We start from the raw sequence: 13,141 nt of genomic DNA, 5'->3' as shown, positions 1-13,141 counted from the left end.
ATATAGGATGGGGGACACCTGGCTTAAGGAGACAACATGTGAAAGGGATCTAGGAGTCCAAGTAGACCACAAGTTGAACATGAGTCAACAGTGCGATGCGGCAGCTAACAAGGCCAATGCAATTTTAGGCTGCATCAATAGAAGTATAGTGTCTAGATCAAGGGAAGTAATAGTGCCACTATATTCTGCTTTGGTCAGGCCCCACCTGGAATATTGTGTCCAGTTCTGGGCACAATACCCTCCCCCTTCAAAAGGACATTGAGAAAAGACTGGCTATGAAACCCTCTGGTTGACCTTGGGCAAGTCACACTTTCTCAGCCTCAGAGGAAGGCAAAAACAAACCCTCTCTGAACAAATCTTGCCATGATAGGCTGCCCTTAGGGTCGCCTCAAGTTGGAAATGTCTTGAAGGCACATAACACACCAAGATGCCTCCTAATAATAATAATAATAGTAAACTGCACTGTAACTTTGTGGTTTTAAAAGAACAATGTTGTAGTCATGCAGTTCTATGTTTATGTCTCAAATGTTAATTTTCCAGAGCAAGGAAAATTAAAATTTAAAATTTAAATTAAAACAAACATTTATTTTTTAAAAAAAAAATAATTAAATGGAAATTAAATTAAAAATTAAAAATTAATTTATTTCTATGCCGCCTTTCTCGCAGGAAGGGACCCAAGGCGGCTTACACAAGAATAATCTTATTCATGAAAAGCGCGGTTAAAAAAAATTCCTGCTGAAACTTCTTAATCCGCAGTTCACCATCTTCTCACATCCTCCACCTATTTGCGTAGCTCTATTAAAATTGCCTCAAGAAGGTCTATGTTTCTGGCCAGAGAGGAAGCGGAAGTGACGTCTTATGCGGGCGACGCAGAGGCGCGCCTCCGTCCCTTTAGCCCGCCGAGAGTGAGGATGAACAGCCGGCTGCAGGAGATCCGAGAGAGGCAGAAGTTGCGCCGGCAGCTCCTGGCTCAGCAGGTAGAGACAGACAGACAGGGGGGTAACGGGAGCCTCCGCGCATGCGCGTCCTCGTCTCAGCTGGGGAAGTGCTTTCCCAGTTAGAGTGAGTGGTGCTCCTTTTGAGCGAGCCGCTGTGACGTCACGCACGGGAGGGAGGAGGCTGCGGGATGCTGTGCTGTCACTCCGTTGCCATGGAGATGGAGGGTGATGGGGAAGCAGGGCTTATGCAGGCCTCTTTGGGGCCCCAGAAGTTGTTTGTGGGAGATGGATTCCTGTGTTTTCCTTTCAGCCCCCTCCTTATTATTCCTATCATTTATATATCATTGCACTCGTGGACAGTGAAAGCGCATGCCCTTTTGGACATCTCACGTGTACAAAGTGTGGATGGACTCTTCAGGGAATAGTGCCACATATCTAAGGTCTTCCATAGAGAATGTACTATGCTCAGCATTCTTCTCTTGCCATGTGGGAAGATTTCTTCTTAAAAGACATCAGGACTGTTTATGGCACATGATAATAATGTCCATGCATTGCTACAACGCACGTGTCTGTTTTCTTTCCGTGTGCATCCTTTATTCATGTGTGTCGTCGCTTAGGAGTGTGCATGGAAAGCTACATAGTGTGACGGACAATCCTCAGCACTGGGGATTTGTTATGAAGAGTGTTTTGGTCAAGAGCCACACAAAAAAGATAACACAAAACTTGTATATGGCCGTGGTGCCCAACACATTTGTAATTGTTGTACAGCTCTCAGGGAAGCTTTTCTGTAAATTCACATTTGTACAGAATAGGTCCCAATGCATTCTTCTTATACTTAAGCACCTCATCTTATATGTACACCGTGATACTTTGGGATTTGGATGACCAATATATGAGAAATCCTTCTCGGCATAAGAACAGGCTTCTAATCATTAAAGCCAGTGGCACAGAAATGTGGTTTCCAGGGTTTTTTTCTTCTTTGACACATATCTTTCTAGGACAAAAGAAGAAATTGTCACCTTCTTGAACACTTTATTCCTCGTCAGGCATCAGTCTGTGTTTCCCTACTGGAAATGAGGCTTTTTTCTTTGCAATTCCAGCACAGAAACTCAAAGACGTTGGTAGTGGAAGGGAGGAAGGAGCGCCACTTCGCTTCCAGCCTGCTGTGTTTCTGTGCTCTATATCTAGCAGATGGGCTGCCTGAGGTGACAAGAGGCTGGTGTTTGGAGGGACGGCAAGTTCTGCCCCATTGCTGCCAACCTGTCTGGCTTTTATGCTGGAAATGCAGAAAGTGATTTTGTAGATAGATGGCTGTGAAGAGATAGAATGATCCGTGGCCTTTCATGATCTCTGCTGAATGCACTGAAACTGGTGCCCATCTTTTGCATCTAGCATGGGAGGTAGAGTTCATTTGGCTTTCCAGGAGGGAAAATTAATTTATTCTCTCCTGCATTTTCTAGGGGCCTCACATCCCTTAAAACTAAAGGATTTCAGGTGGCCCACAAGGATGTGGAACAACTTCAAGGCTCCTCCACTGCTTGGCTTTCTCCTGAAGAGAAGGTCAAGCAACAGAGAAGGAGGATGGGCAAATGCTTGCTGAGCAAGGCTCCTCCACCAGCTGGCTTTCTCCTGAGGAGGTGGCCAGGCGGCAGCAGCGGAAGAAGATGGGCAAATACTTGCCCTACAAGGATCCTCCGCTGCTAGGCTTTTTCCTGAGGAGAAGGCCGGGTGGAGGATGAGGATGAGTGAACACTTGCAATGCTCCTCCGCTGCTCGGCTTTCTTTTGAGAAAAAGATGAGGAAGAGGAAGATGGAATTAGTATTAATAATGTTAATTATTATTAATTATTATTAATTTATATTTGATTGAATCCTATCTATGGCCCAAAGAAATTAACCCATTTTAATTTTGGCCCCTTCCTACTGCCAAGTTGTGCAGGTCTGCCTTAAAAACAACAACTAGATATGACCTTCCAGTTACTTCTGTGTTCAAAAAAAAGGCAGGAGAGCATCTGCAGTTTCTCACCTCTTATATAAACAGTCTTGCCAACAAGCCTCGAAGATATTCTCCAGAATGTTTTACCAAAATCCAAAATCCCCAGAATTCCCCAATATTTATTATTATTATTCAGTCAAAATTCCCGGAAAGAAATTAATTAAATTCCGCGGATTCTGGGGAAATTCCCCAGAAATTGGCAACACTGTATATAAATGAATCAAGCTAACGGTAGCGGCATGAGAATTTCATTCCTTGACTGCCATCCCTTTGCTGATAGCTTGGAAAATGTTTTACAGGTGTGCATTTATAAGAGAAGCTGGCAAAGAAAGGAGAAGGTGCTCCTTTGATCATCCACAAAGTGTCTCCTGAGTAGCAGGCTTTGTGTGTGTGTGTGCAGGAAAAGCAAACCTTTGTGAGCTAAATCATAAGGGTGCATTAGCACCTTGAGGGTTATGTTTTGTTTTTGGTGGCAGGGAGGGTGAATTATCGTGATGTCATTCTGAGTTAAACCATATGTGTAAACTCATGATCTTAGCGTGTTCTCTTAACATTTCTCTTCTTCATCTATGCTATAGGGATTATCCTGGGCTACTTTTACACTTGAGATAAATTATTAAAATGAGCATGGTTGACACTGGTATACAAAGTTATTTATGTTATTATTGCTGTACATGGAATCCTTGGCTGAGGTCATTTGGGTGTTACTTGCCTTACATTTGTGTGTTAACAAGACAGGAATTATTCTCCTTTCTCTCCTACTACTTCCATCTCCACAGCCCCCAACTCCACCTGAAAATCAAGTCTGCAGAGACTCCTAAGCATCTGGATCAGATTTGGAAAGCCTTCAAGGGAAAAGGGGAAAATGCACACACAGAAACAGATTTAATTGATGAAAATAGTAACATCAGCAGAAATGTTTCATTGGTTTTCCCATAAAAATATTTCAAAGAAGAAACATTGGACGGCTTTAAATGAGAATTAGAAATCAAAATTTATATTATAAAAGCTTTAAGTATGTAATGCTTATATCAAAGCTTCTCTTTTTGACTTCTTTATTAATAATAATAATTTCTTTGGCTTTGCTTTTATTTTAGTTGGGGGCTGAAAGTGCTGATAGTATTGGTGCAGTATTGAATAGCAAGGATGAGCAGAGGGAGATTGCTGAAACAAGAGAAACTTCCAGGTTTGTGCTTAAAGAAATCTGTTAACACTTCTCATAACAGAGACATTCAAGAGGATGAGGAAAGAGAGAGAATGCAAATTTACTTGAATTAATTTTGCTTTTGACTGGTTTAGGCAAAGTTGAGTTCTCAATTTTTAAGTGAAAATCTGGATATAGACTTCATTGTAGAAACAAAAGAGTTGAAACATAAAATGTTTTTCCTTGTTCTTCAAGTTTGTTCAAATATTAGTGAGGATATGCCCAATAAACCAATTGGGCAATAGTTAAAAATGTTCATTACCTATCATCTCTGAATTATGTACAAATGCATTCTGTATCCTAATAAGTTTTGCAGTTTGTTTTTAGTTTTGGTGTCGTCATGCACACTATTTTTGGTGGAAAGGCAAGATACCAATATTTTATTAAATAGTTATTGATTGAATTTATTCTATACCTATGGTAAACCATTATTTCAAGTAGGATTTCATTTACAGTGCTGAATGAGATACCCATCTAAAAATATAATTGTCTTATTTGGGTTATAATTATCCTGAATGACACATCAGTGGCAAGTAATACATTATTGTTCAGAAATACTCAGCTTATACATAATGCTAGTTTTCCCAGCTCTGGATAAGATATGGTTAATGAAAGATGACATAACCCTGGACTGCTGCTTTCCTCTCCTCTTATGTGTGGCATCTCACTAGCACAGATTTACAGAAATCAGCACACTTCTAGGAGCAAAAGAATCTCTACCTTTCACCTTCTCAACAAACATTTTTTTTAAATGCCATGTGCCATGGAAGAAAAGATGGTACTAAAGCATATGAAAGCAGAACAAACACTCAAGAAAAGTGGACCCAAGTGAAGCAGCATTTCGAACCATCATGTTCATGATATGTTCTTCTAGGCTTGTACACTTTCTTCTTCAAATTTTCAGGGCTGCATATGACACATCTGCGTCAAATGCCAAACGCAAATACCCAGATGAGGGAGAAGCAGATGAAGAGGAAATAGAAGAATATAAGGTAAGGAAACAATGAAATAATACATCTTTCAGCAAATGAAATGGATGGCTTTGGCTGTTCCTAATGGAATTGTGAAAAGCAATAGTCTCTGATTTTACCTCACAAGACATCATGATAAATAAGGCAAATACTTTAGAAATACTTTGACAATGTCGTCTTTAATAATTCAGATGAAAATACAGAATTTAATGCCTTTTAAAACTTAATGAACCTATCTTGGATTTAGATCTTATTTAGATCTTAAATTTTGGTACATGATTGACAACGATAATGACAGTGAAGAAGAACCTTTTGACATTACACTTTGCTGACAAGTATGCAGAGTCCTCTTCAAATAGCTTACCTTGCATTCCAGTATCTCTTAATATAGGAGCATATTGCTGCATGTTAGATGGGGAATCCTCTAGCGGGATGCTAACCTGATCTTAACATTAAAAAGGTCAGGAAAAACTACTGTAGTATTGATTAGGAAGGAAGCACTTGTTAAGCTCCAGAGAGGTGTGTGCACCCTCTGCTGGTACACATAATGTTTGTCTCGCTATTCTTCCACTACCCTTGTAATGGGTTTAGTATTACATTTGCTTCAAGTTTAGAAAGTAGGTTGTAAATTTTGAGCAAAAACAAAGTTGTGGTTTAAAATCAAGGACTGTTTAATCTGAGGTTTTTTTTTAAAAAAAAATTGTGCACATTTGCATCCATTAGTACCTACATTGCTCTGACACTTCACTACTGTCTTGCCATGAAATGTAGAAGGCAAAAACAGCCTACCTAGTAAATATGGTTGCAGCTTTAATGATTGTATCATTCAGACTGCGACCAAAAAAAGAGAGTTAATTTTGTTTTCCTTGGTGATGTAGGGATGAATTACAAACAGTTGAAAGTCTACTGCATATGAATTAGGTATTAGCCTCAGTATGTTAGATTAACATCATGTCTTTAGAAGTTCAAGCGTGAATGAATATTCATTTGTGCAAACAGTGTTTCATTTACAACCATACTACTATTTCCTTTCTAAGCATTTTATGTTTCACCCAACAAATTGTTTAAGGGGCTCAAATTTGTATTGCCAGGGAGGTATTTCAGTAGAAAGAGTTTTGTTCCGATGTAGTGACCAAAAATATTTGAACTTAATCCTTTTCTAAATACGACTTCCAGTTGGATATTCTGCTTCATCTTTTTATCTTCTGTCATATCGTTGCAAGTTCGGCTTATGCCATTTCTGTTCTTTAGCTCTGAAAATGATAGTGTTCCCAATTAATTCTCTTGAATCACAGATGTGTGGCCCTAACCTCTTCTTCTAAAGCAGCTTTGGATGAGATGGGGGCCAATTTTTGCCTCTGTTCCCTGCTTTCCCCACCCGCAATATTTTAAACAGTTTTTGTCAGGGTGATATTTTTTTTGCCCAACCCCCTCTAAATGGATCAAAATTACTTCAAAACCCAGTGCTTTTGCTCCATCATCTTCCTTTTTCTTAAAAACCTGGTAGGACCGTCACTACCCTCAGTCGCAAATCAAGTAAAATCAATACAGGAACATTGCTCTATTGGTTTTTTTTAGTTTGGGCCAATTTGTGGAATAATAGCAGGTTTTAAAGGAATTTGGGGTGGCTGCGGGAGCAAAATTCCTGTTTTGCAGTGATTTTTTAGCTGTTTTGTGTGGGAAGCAAAACATTACCTGGAAAGTCACCCTGTTCTAAAGTTTAGGTTAGGAAAGCTGCAAAAGCACTTTCTCATTCAAGGCACCGAAGTTCTCTTGGGCTGACTGCTGAGGAAGAAAAATTTGAATGGCTGTTTCTTGTGAAGTTTCCAAAGGACCTTCCTGTCTTGCATGCATGAGCTCATGTTGCCCATGCTAGTGCTGATCAGGTTTGCAGGGGAGCACATAACCTCCTGCGAATGACCTGCTTCTTTTCTGCTAAAGGTAGCCATGGAATTTCCCCCCCCCCAAAAAAAAAAAAAATTCTCAGCTGCTGTCCACTTCCCCATCTTTTTTGCAAGAGTCATGTATTTCTTACAGAGTGCCTTACTGTGCAATCAGAGAACCATAATTGAATACCAAGAGTCCATAGCTACAGACTTAGTTAGCTAACAGTATGCTAAACCTGCTAGTTCACATTTAGTAGTCTTGATGGAACAAAATCATCACATGCATTATAGAATGCATCCTGATCCTTTGACTTTTGGTCTTTCAAGGCTTCCAGGTAAAATCTAACTGGTTCAGTAATTACAGTGATGATAGAAAGGAGCATTAAATTTTGTTCTGCTTTCTCAAATTTGCATTGGAACTGCTAATGATCTGCTGTTGCAGGACGCTAATATTCATAGACAGCCCTCTTCTTTCTTCATTAAGAAGCGGAATCATAATGAGAGGAGAAACATCCTGTCTCTACATGCATATAAAATGTGCTTTATTCCAAAGGATGAAGTAGAGCTGCAGCAAGATGAAGAGAACCTTCCATATGAAGAAGAAATTTACAAAGACTCTAGTACTTTTCTTAAGGTAATCAGTATGGTGGTGTTGGTCTCCTTTTGTGTCCCCGAAGTAATTGGAAATACAGATTTAGAGCGTGGATATTCTCTTGGATTAACAAATGTTTCTTCATAGAGAGCCCATTACAGTAATTTAATACTTTATTACTTTTAAGCCATGTAGTCAACTGCAAATACCAAAGCTGCAGCACTCCACAATAATGTAGTGGCATTTTGAAAACAGAAAACAGTAAAATGCTTGTTGCTCTAATTACCCTATCTGCTTCTCAGTAGCTAATCACTATTTGGAATACTTGGAGTATGCACATTATGTAGTCTTTAAAAAGGGGTATGTGGAATTCTTATACTTTAAGGAACTTCATTGTAGCAGGGTGGGAATAACAGGTTATTGGTCTGGGAAAATCTTAAAATTAACATACAGTAGATAAAGCTTATGTGTAGAGTTGGGATCTTCCATACACAAACAATAAAGTCAAATCATTATGTGTGTGGGATATGCCTCATCTTGATAATCGTTGTATGTTTTCTTTACATAGGGAACCCAGAGCTTAAATCCTCACAATGACTATTGCCAGCATTTTGTGGATACTGGGCACAGACCTCAGAACTTCATCAGAGATGTGGGTATGTCAGAATAATAAGTAAATGAACAGAATTTTGCCATATTTGCTGTATGTTTGCTACATGCGGGCTGTATGACATTCTGTGCACTTTTGTCTCAAGGAAAGATATTTATAAAGTCACTGGGGCAGCCTAATGAATGGTGCCTTTGAAATGATATATTAAGTTGTGTTTAGGCAAATCTGATGATGGCCAGAATCAGCTTTTGGCCCCTTCCCTGTTTGTAACACCTGATGAAACAATCTGGAGAACTAAAAAGTTTGCCCACATCTTTGTGCATTTTTGGTAAATCCTAATCAAGGTATTTCTTTTTTTCTATATATAATTTTATTGGTAGAATGAAATTAATAAATGTTATTATAATACATTGATAAAACAAAATATTGATTAAATTCACCTTACAATAATATATAAAAAAACTTTTACATTATATTCTCCATACATATAATATATACCTTTATATTCCATTCTTTACTACTTTATCTAACTTTAATTCATATTTCTTTTCATATATTTTTCATAATTCCCCCCTTCCCCCAAGTGCTCCCCATCACCTGAGCCTATCTTCTTATTACTCTATCTCCAGAATTGTAACTCTTCCTCTGGTGGTAAAACACCTCCTTCTTTTCCTAAAACTTTTTGTACAAATGTTTTCCATATTGCTTCGAAATCATTTCTCTTGATTATTCCTCTTCTAAACTTAATTTCACTAGTTAACTTATCATTAATTGCTATTTGCCATATCTCTCTATACCAATCTTGTATTTGTAAATCTCCCTGGTCTTTCCACTTTTTTGCTATCATCAATCTCGCCGCTGTTAATAAATTTGTAATTAGATCCTTTATAACTTGGGTGCAGTTAGTTTTATCATATAAAGATAATAAAGCTATCTTTGGACAAAATTCTAAATCAATTTTTGTTATTTCTTTTATCTCTTCAAATACCATTTGCCAAAATTTCCTTACAGTTTTACAACCCCACCACATATGCATATAAGTGCCTATCTCTTGACACCCTCTCCAACATAACCTTGAATAATTCTTATTTATATGACTTAACCTTACAGGCGTTAAATACCATTTCCAAATTATTTTATAATAATTCTCCTTTATTCGTATAGAATAAAATTTTAAATGGCGTTGATTCCAAATTTTCCCCCATTCGTGGACGTTTATTTTTTGTGCTAAGTCCTCCTCCCATGTTGTCCTAAGATAATCTTCTTTCTCATTATATTTTAATAATAATTTATATATTTCACTTGTGACCCCTTTCAAAGTTTCATTTGCCTCTATACTTTCTCTTTGCCTAATCAACTGTTCAAATTTTGTATATTCTCTAATCTCTCCTATATTTTTCTCATACTTCTTTGTCCATTGTTCCAATTGAATACAATTATACCAAGTTAATTTTGATCCTTGCAATTTCTCCTTTATTTTCCCTTTCTCCCTCATAGTCTTCATCCATTCTTTTATCCTATATATTTCTTGACCTTTTACTAATTTCCCTACTTTTTCCTTTAAATTTACTGGAAAATTTTTAGCATTATAACTGGTGTTAAAGGTGAGATAGCTGGCATTATTTTTTTTTATTTTTTTTCCAAATTTCTAATATATTCTTTAAAAAGGGGTTTTCTATTTCCTTCATTTCTTTCATAGTAAATTCTTTAAAAATATATTTTCCAATTTTTCCTCTATTCCTGTTGTTTCCATATCTAACCAATCTAATTCCCCTTTCTCTATGATTCCATCTATAATATATCTTATTTGGTTTGCATTATAGTACAGTTTTAAATTTGGGAGACCCAAACCTCCTTCTTTTTGGGGTTTATACCAATATCTTTTATTAATCCTTGCTTTTTTATTCCCGTTACAATAATTATTCACTAATACTTGCCAATTTTTAATTTCAACATCTGATATTTGTATTGGCAACATCCTAAACAAAAAATTAATCTTGGGCAGAATTTTCATTTTTATTAATGCAATTCTACCGAACCATGATAATTTAATATTTTTATATTCTTCTACTTTCCTTTTAATTTCTATTCTTACTTTTTTATAGTTCTGATCCTCTAATTTGTGTAGATTTTTTGTAATTTTTATTCCTAAATATTTAATTGTGTCTTTTACCTTTATATCTATCTTTCCATCCTTTACAAATTCCTGTTCTTCCGTTTTTGGATAATTGAACAACATTAGCTCTGATTTATTCCAATTGACTCTTAGTCCTGTCATTTTTCCAAACGCTTTTAAATGGTTTTTCACATTATTCATTTTTTCCAAGGGGTCTCTAATTGTTAATAGAGTGTCATCTGCAAATAAACTTATCTTATTCAATTTTCTCACTCCAATTCTTTCCAGATTTTCATCCTCCCTAATAATATTTGCTAATATTTCAATAATTATTGCAAATAAAACCGGGGAAAGAGGGCATCCTAATCAAGGTATTTCATGGCCATAGGGTTTTAGGATTTTTCCTATGTATTTCCTAAGTTTACGTAGTTTTTTCTGATTCCTGACTGTACAGGCTAAGTCTCCCTTATCTGAACAGAAGTGCTTCAGATTTTGAAATACCTGTATTTGCTTATAGTGAATTAACATAGTGAACGAAGGATGGGGGAAGAGGGATTAGTTCAGTGCCCACTGAGGTTTTGTCAAGAGTCTTTTCTCCACCAGTGTCAGAAATTTAATGGGTTAGAGAAGAGGGGGGGAAAGGGGCGAGGACTGAGGTTCCTGTAATTTCATTCACAAAGCCCCTGTAAAAAGCAGATATCACAGATGCTCTTCCAGCTGTCAGCATGCTTTCTACCCTTTTTGGAAAGTAACCCATACTGCTGTGAGGGGAGAGAAATGTCCAAGCAGATTTGGACATCACTACCAACTGGTGCTTCACTTGTAGCTGGGGAGAGGAAGAAAAGTGCAAACATATTCCGTCGCACCCACCAATTGGCTGTTCATTTGGCCTCCTGCTCATTCAGTCTCCATAGTTCTTATAGCTGGGGAAAATGCAAGCAGTTGAGTGAAGCACTGAAGGCAGAATTGGGTGGCTTCAGGCTTGGAGGTTTTTGGATTTCTGGATAAGGAAGGTTCAACCTGTCATATATATATATATATAAAATTGTGTGACATGTAATATTGTATTTGCATGTCATGTAATACTCTACAATTGATAAGTTACAATTTAATAGACATAACATAACATTTTACAATTCTTCCTGAACTGTGATGTTCAAAAAATCAATTTAGATTCATGCAGTCTTTTGCCTCCTAAAATAGTAAGCATTCAGTCAAATTTGTGAGAAGTAATTACATTCTTTATGTCAGATGATCTGAATATTCATGTGGAAAATACCATATTGAAATGTTGCATTTCTCATGGAAGCAAGGTGATGCTCCACATTATACAACAAAGACTTTTACCATATATGGAGCGAGAAATGCTAGATGTCCAAGCTGGGTTCAGGAAAGGAAGAGGCACTAGGGATTATATTGTAAACATATGTTGGATAATGGAGTGCACCAAAGAATTTTAAAAGAAAAATCAGCTTGTACTTTATAGATTATAGCAAAGCCTTTGAGTGTATTGCACATAAAAAACCTATGGCTCACTCTTAAAGAAATGGATGTGTCAGCATTTGATTGCCCTGATGCATAACATGTACTCAAGACAAAAGGGCAGAATACAGAGAAATGGAATCGTTTTCAGTTGGCAAGGGGATGAGACAAGGTTTATTGTATCGCCTTTTAAGTTTAACTTGTATGCTGAACATATCATATGTAAAACGGGATTAGACTTGGAGATAGGGGGCATAAAAATTGGAGGAAGGAACATCAACAATATAAAATATGTAAATAACACCATACTACTAGCAGAAAATAACAAAGACTTGGAATAATTACTGAAGAAAGTCAAGGAAGAATGTACAAGTAAGAAAGTATCAGGCAGGTTTACAGTTGAACATTATTCCAATATCTTCATCATCTGTTTTAAAGTTATATAAATCATCTGTGGCCATTATTTTTGTTTTAGTGGCCACAGATGATTTACAAAACAGATGATGAAAACATTGAAATAGTTCAAGATTTTCCATATCTTGGTTCAGTTATTCCTCAGATTGGAGGCTGCAGTCCTGAAATCAGAAGAAGACTAGGACTTGGAAGGGCAGTTATGAAGTAACCAGACAAGATCCTGAAATGTAATGATAATATCACTGAATACTAAAGTTAGCATTGTCCATGCCATCATATTTCCCATTTTCTCTGTATGGTTGTGAAGGCTGAAGAAAGCTGGTACAAAGAAAATTAACTCATTTAAAATGTGGTGCTGGTAAAGAGTGCTATGGATACCATGGACTGCTAAAAAGACAAATAAATGGGTCCTAGAGCAAATCAAACCTGAACTTTCCTTAGAAGCCAAGATGACTAATATTATGAGAAGACAGTGCTCACTAGAAAAGACAATCATGCATGGAAAGGTAGAAGACCATAAGAAAAGAGAGAGACTGCATTCCAGACTGATAGAGTCAATCAAGGAAGCCATGGCCCTTTGTATGTAAGACCAGAGCAGAGTTGTTGTTGATAGGAAAACTTTAGTGTCTCTCATTCATAGGGTCACCATAAGTTGAAGATAACTTGATGGCAGTTAACAACAACATTCAAAGACTTCCAGTGCTACAGCGGTCTACATATAATTGTTTACAGTGAACTAGGGTAGTGGGCATGAAAACTAACAAAGCTGCTTTATTCCCCTCCCATTGTTGTTCCTTAGTTAACTGGTGGTTTTAGTATGTGTTCAGTCTAGCATACTTGAAAATGCTTAAAGATGCTAGCATGTGTTTTGTTTATATGCAAACCAAAATACTACCAAACATGCTAGCAGGTACGCACACACACAAAGACAC

General features: G+C 37.2%; 1 protein-coding gene across 2 annotated transcripts in view; it reads left to right on the top strand.

The window, feature by feature from the left end:
- The first annotated feature begins 858 nt into the window (after nucleotides 1–858).
- Nucleotides 859–13,141, top strand: part of LOC149313025 (N(6)-adenosine-methyltransferase non-catalytic subunit METTL14) — a 28,720-nt gene continuing 16,437 nt past the window's right edge. The window contains exons 1-5 of one of the 2 annotated variants that reach the window (XM_089525891.1): nucleotides 859–977; nucleotides 4,032–4,120; nucleotides 5,043–5,130; nucleotides 7,549–7,629; nucleotides 8,156–8,243. In XM_089525891.1, the coding sequence (XP_089382017.1) occupies nucleotides 912–977; nucleotides 4,032–4,120; nucleotides 5,043–5,130; nucleotides 7,549–7,629; nucleotides 8,156–8,243 (412 nt within the window). In that variant the 5' untranslated portion in view covers nucleotides 859–911. Of the gene's footprint in view, nucleotides 978–4,031; nucleotides 4,121–5,042; nucleotides 5,131–7,437; nucleotides 7,630–8,155; nucleotides 8,244–13,141 lie in introns of both variants that reach the window. The other variant, XM_089525890.1, reaches the window with a different exon arrangement.

The sequence above is a fragment of the Sceloporus occidentalis genome, unplaced genomic scaffold (assembly GCF_023333645.1).
Source record: "Sceloporus occidentalis isolate IW3139 unplaced genomic scaffold, rSceOcc1.0.p SCAF_5, whole genome shotgun sequence".
Taxonomy (NCBI): Eukaryota; Metazoa; Chordata; class Lepidosauria; order Squamata; family Phrynosomatidae; genus Sceloporus; species Sceloporus occidentalis.
The sequence above is the reverse complement of the archived record's forward strand: the minus strand, read 5'-3'. Positions and strand labels throughout refer to the sequence as shown.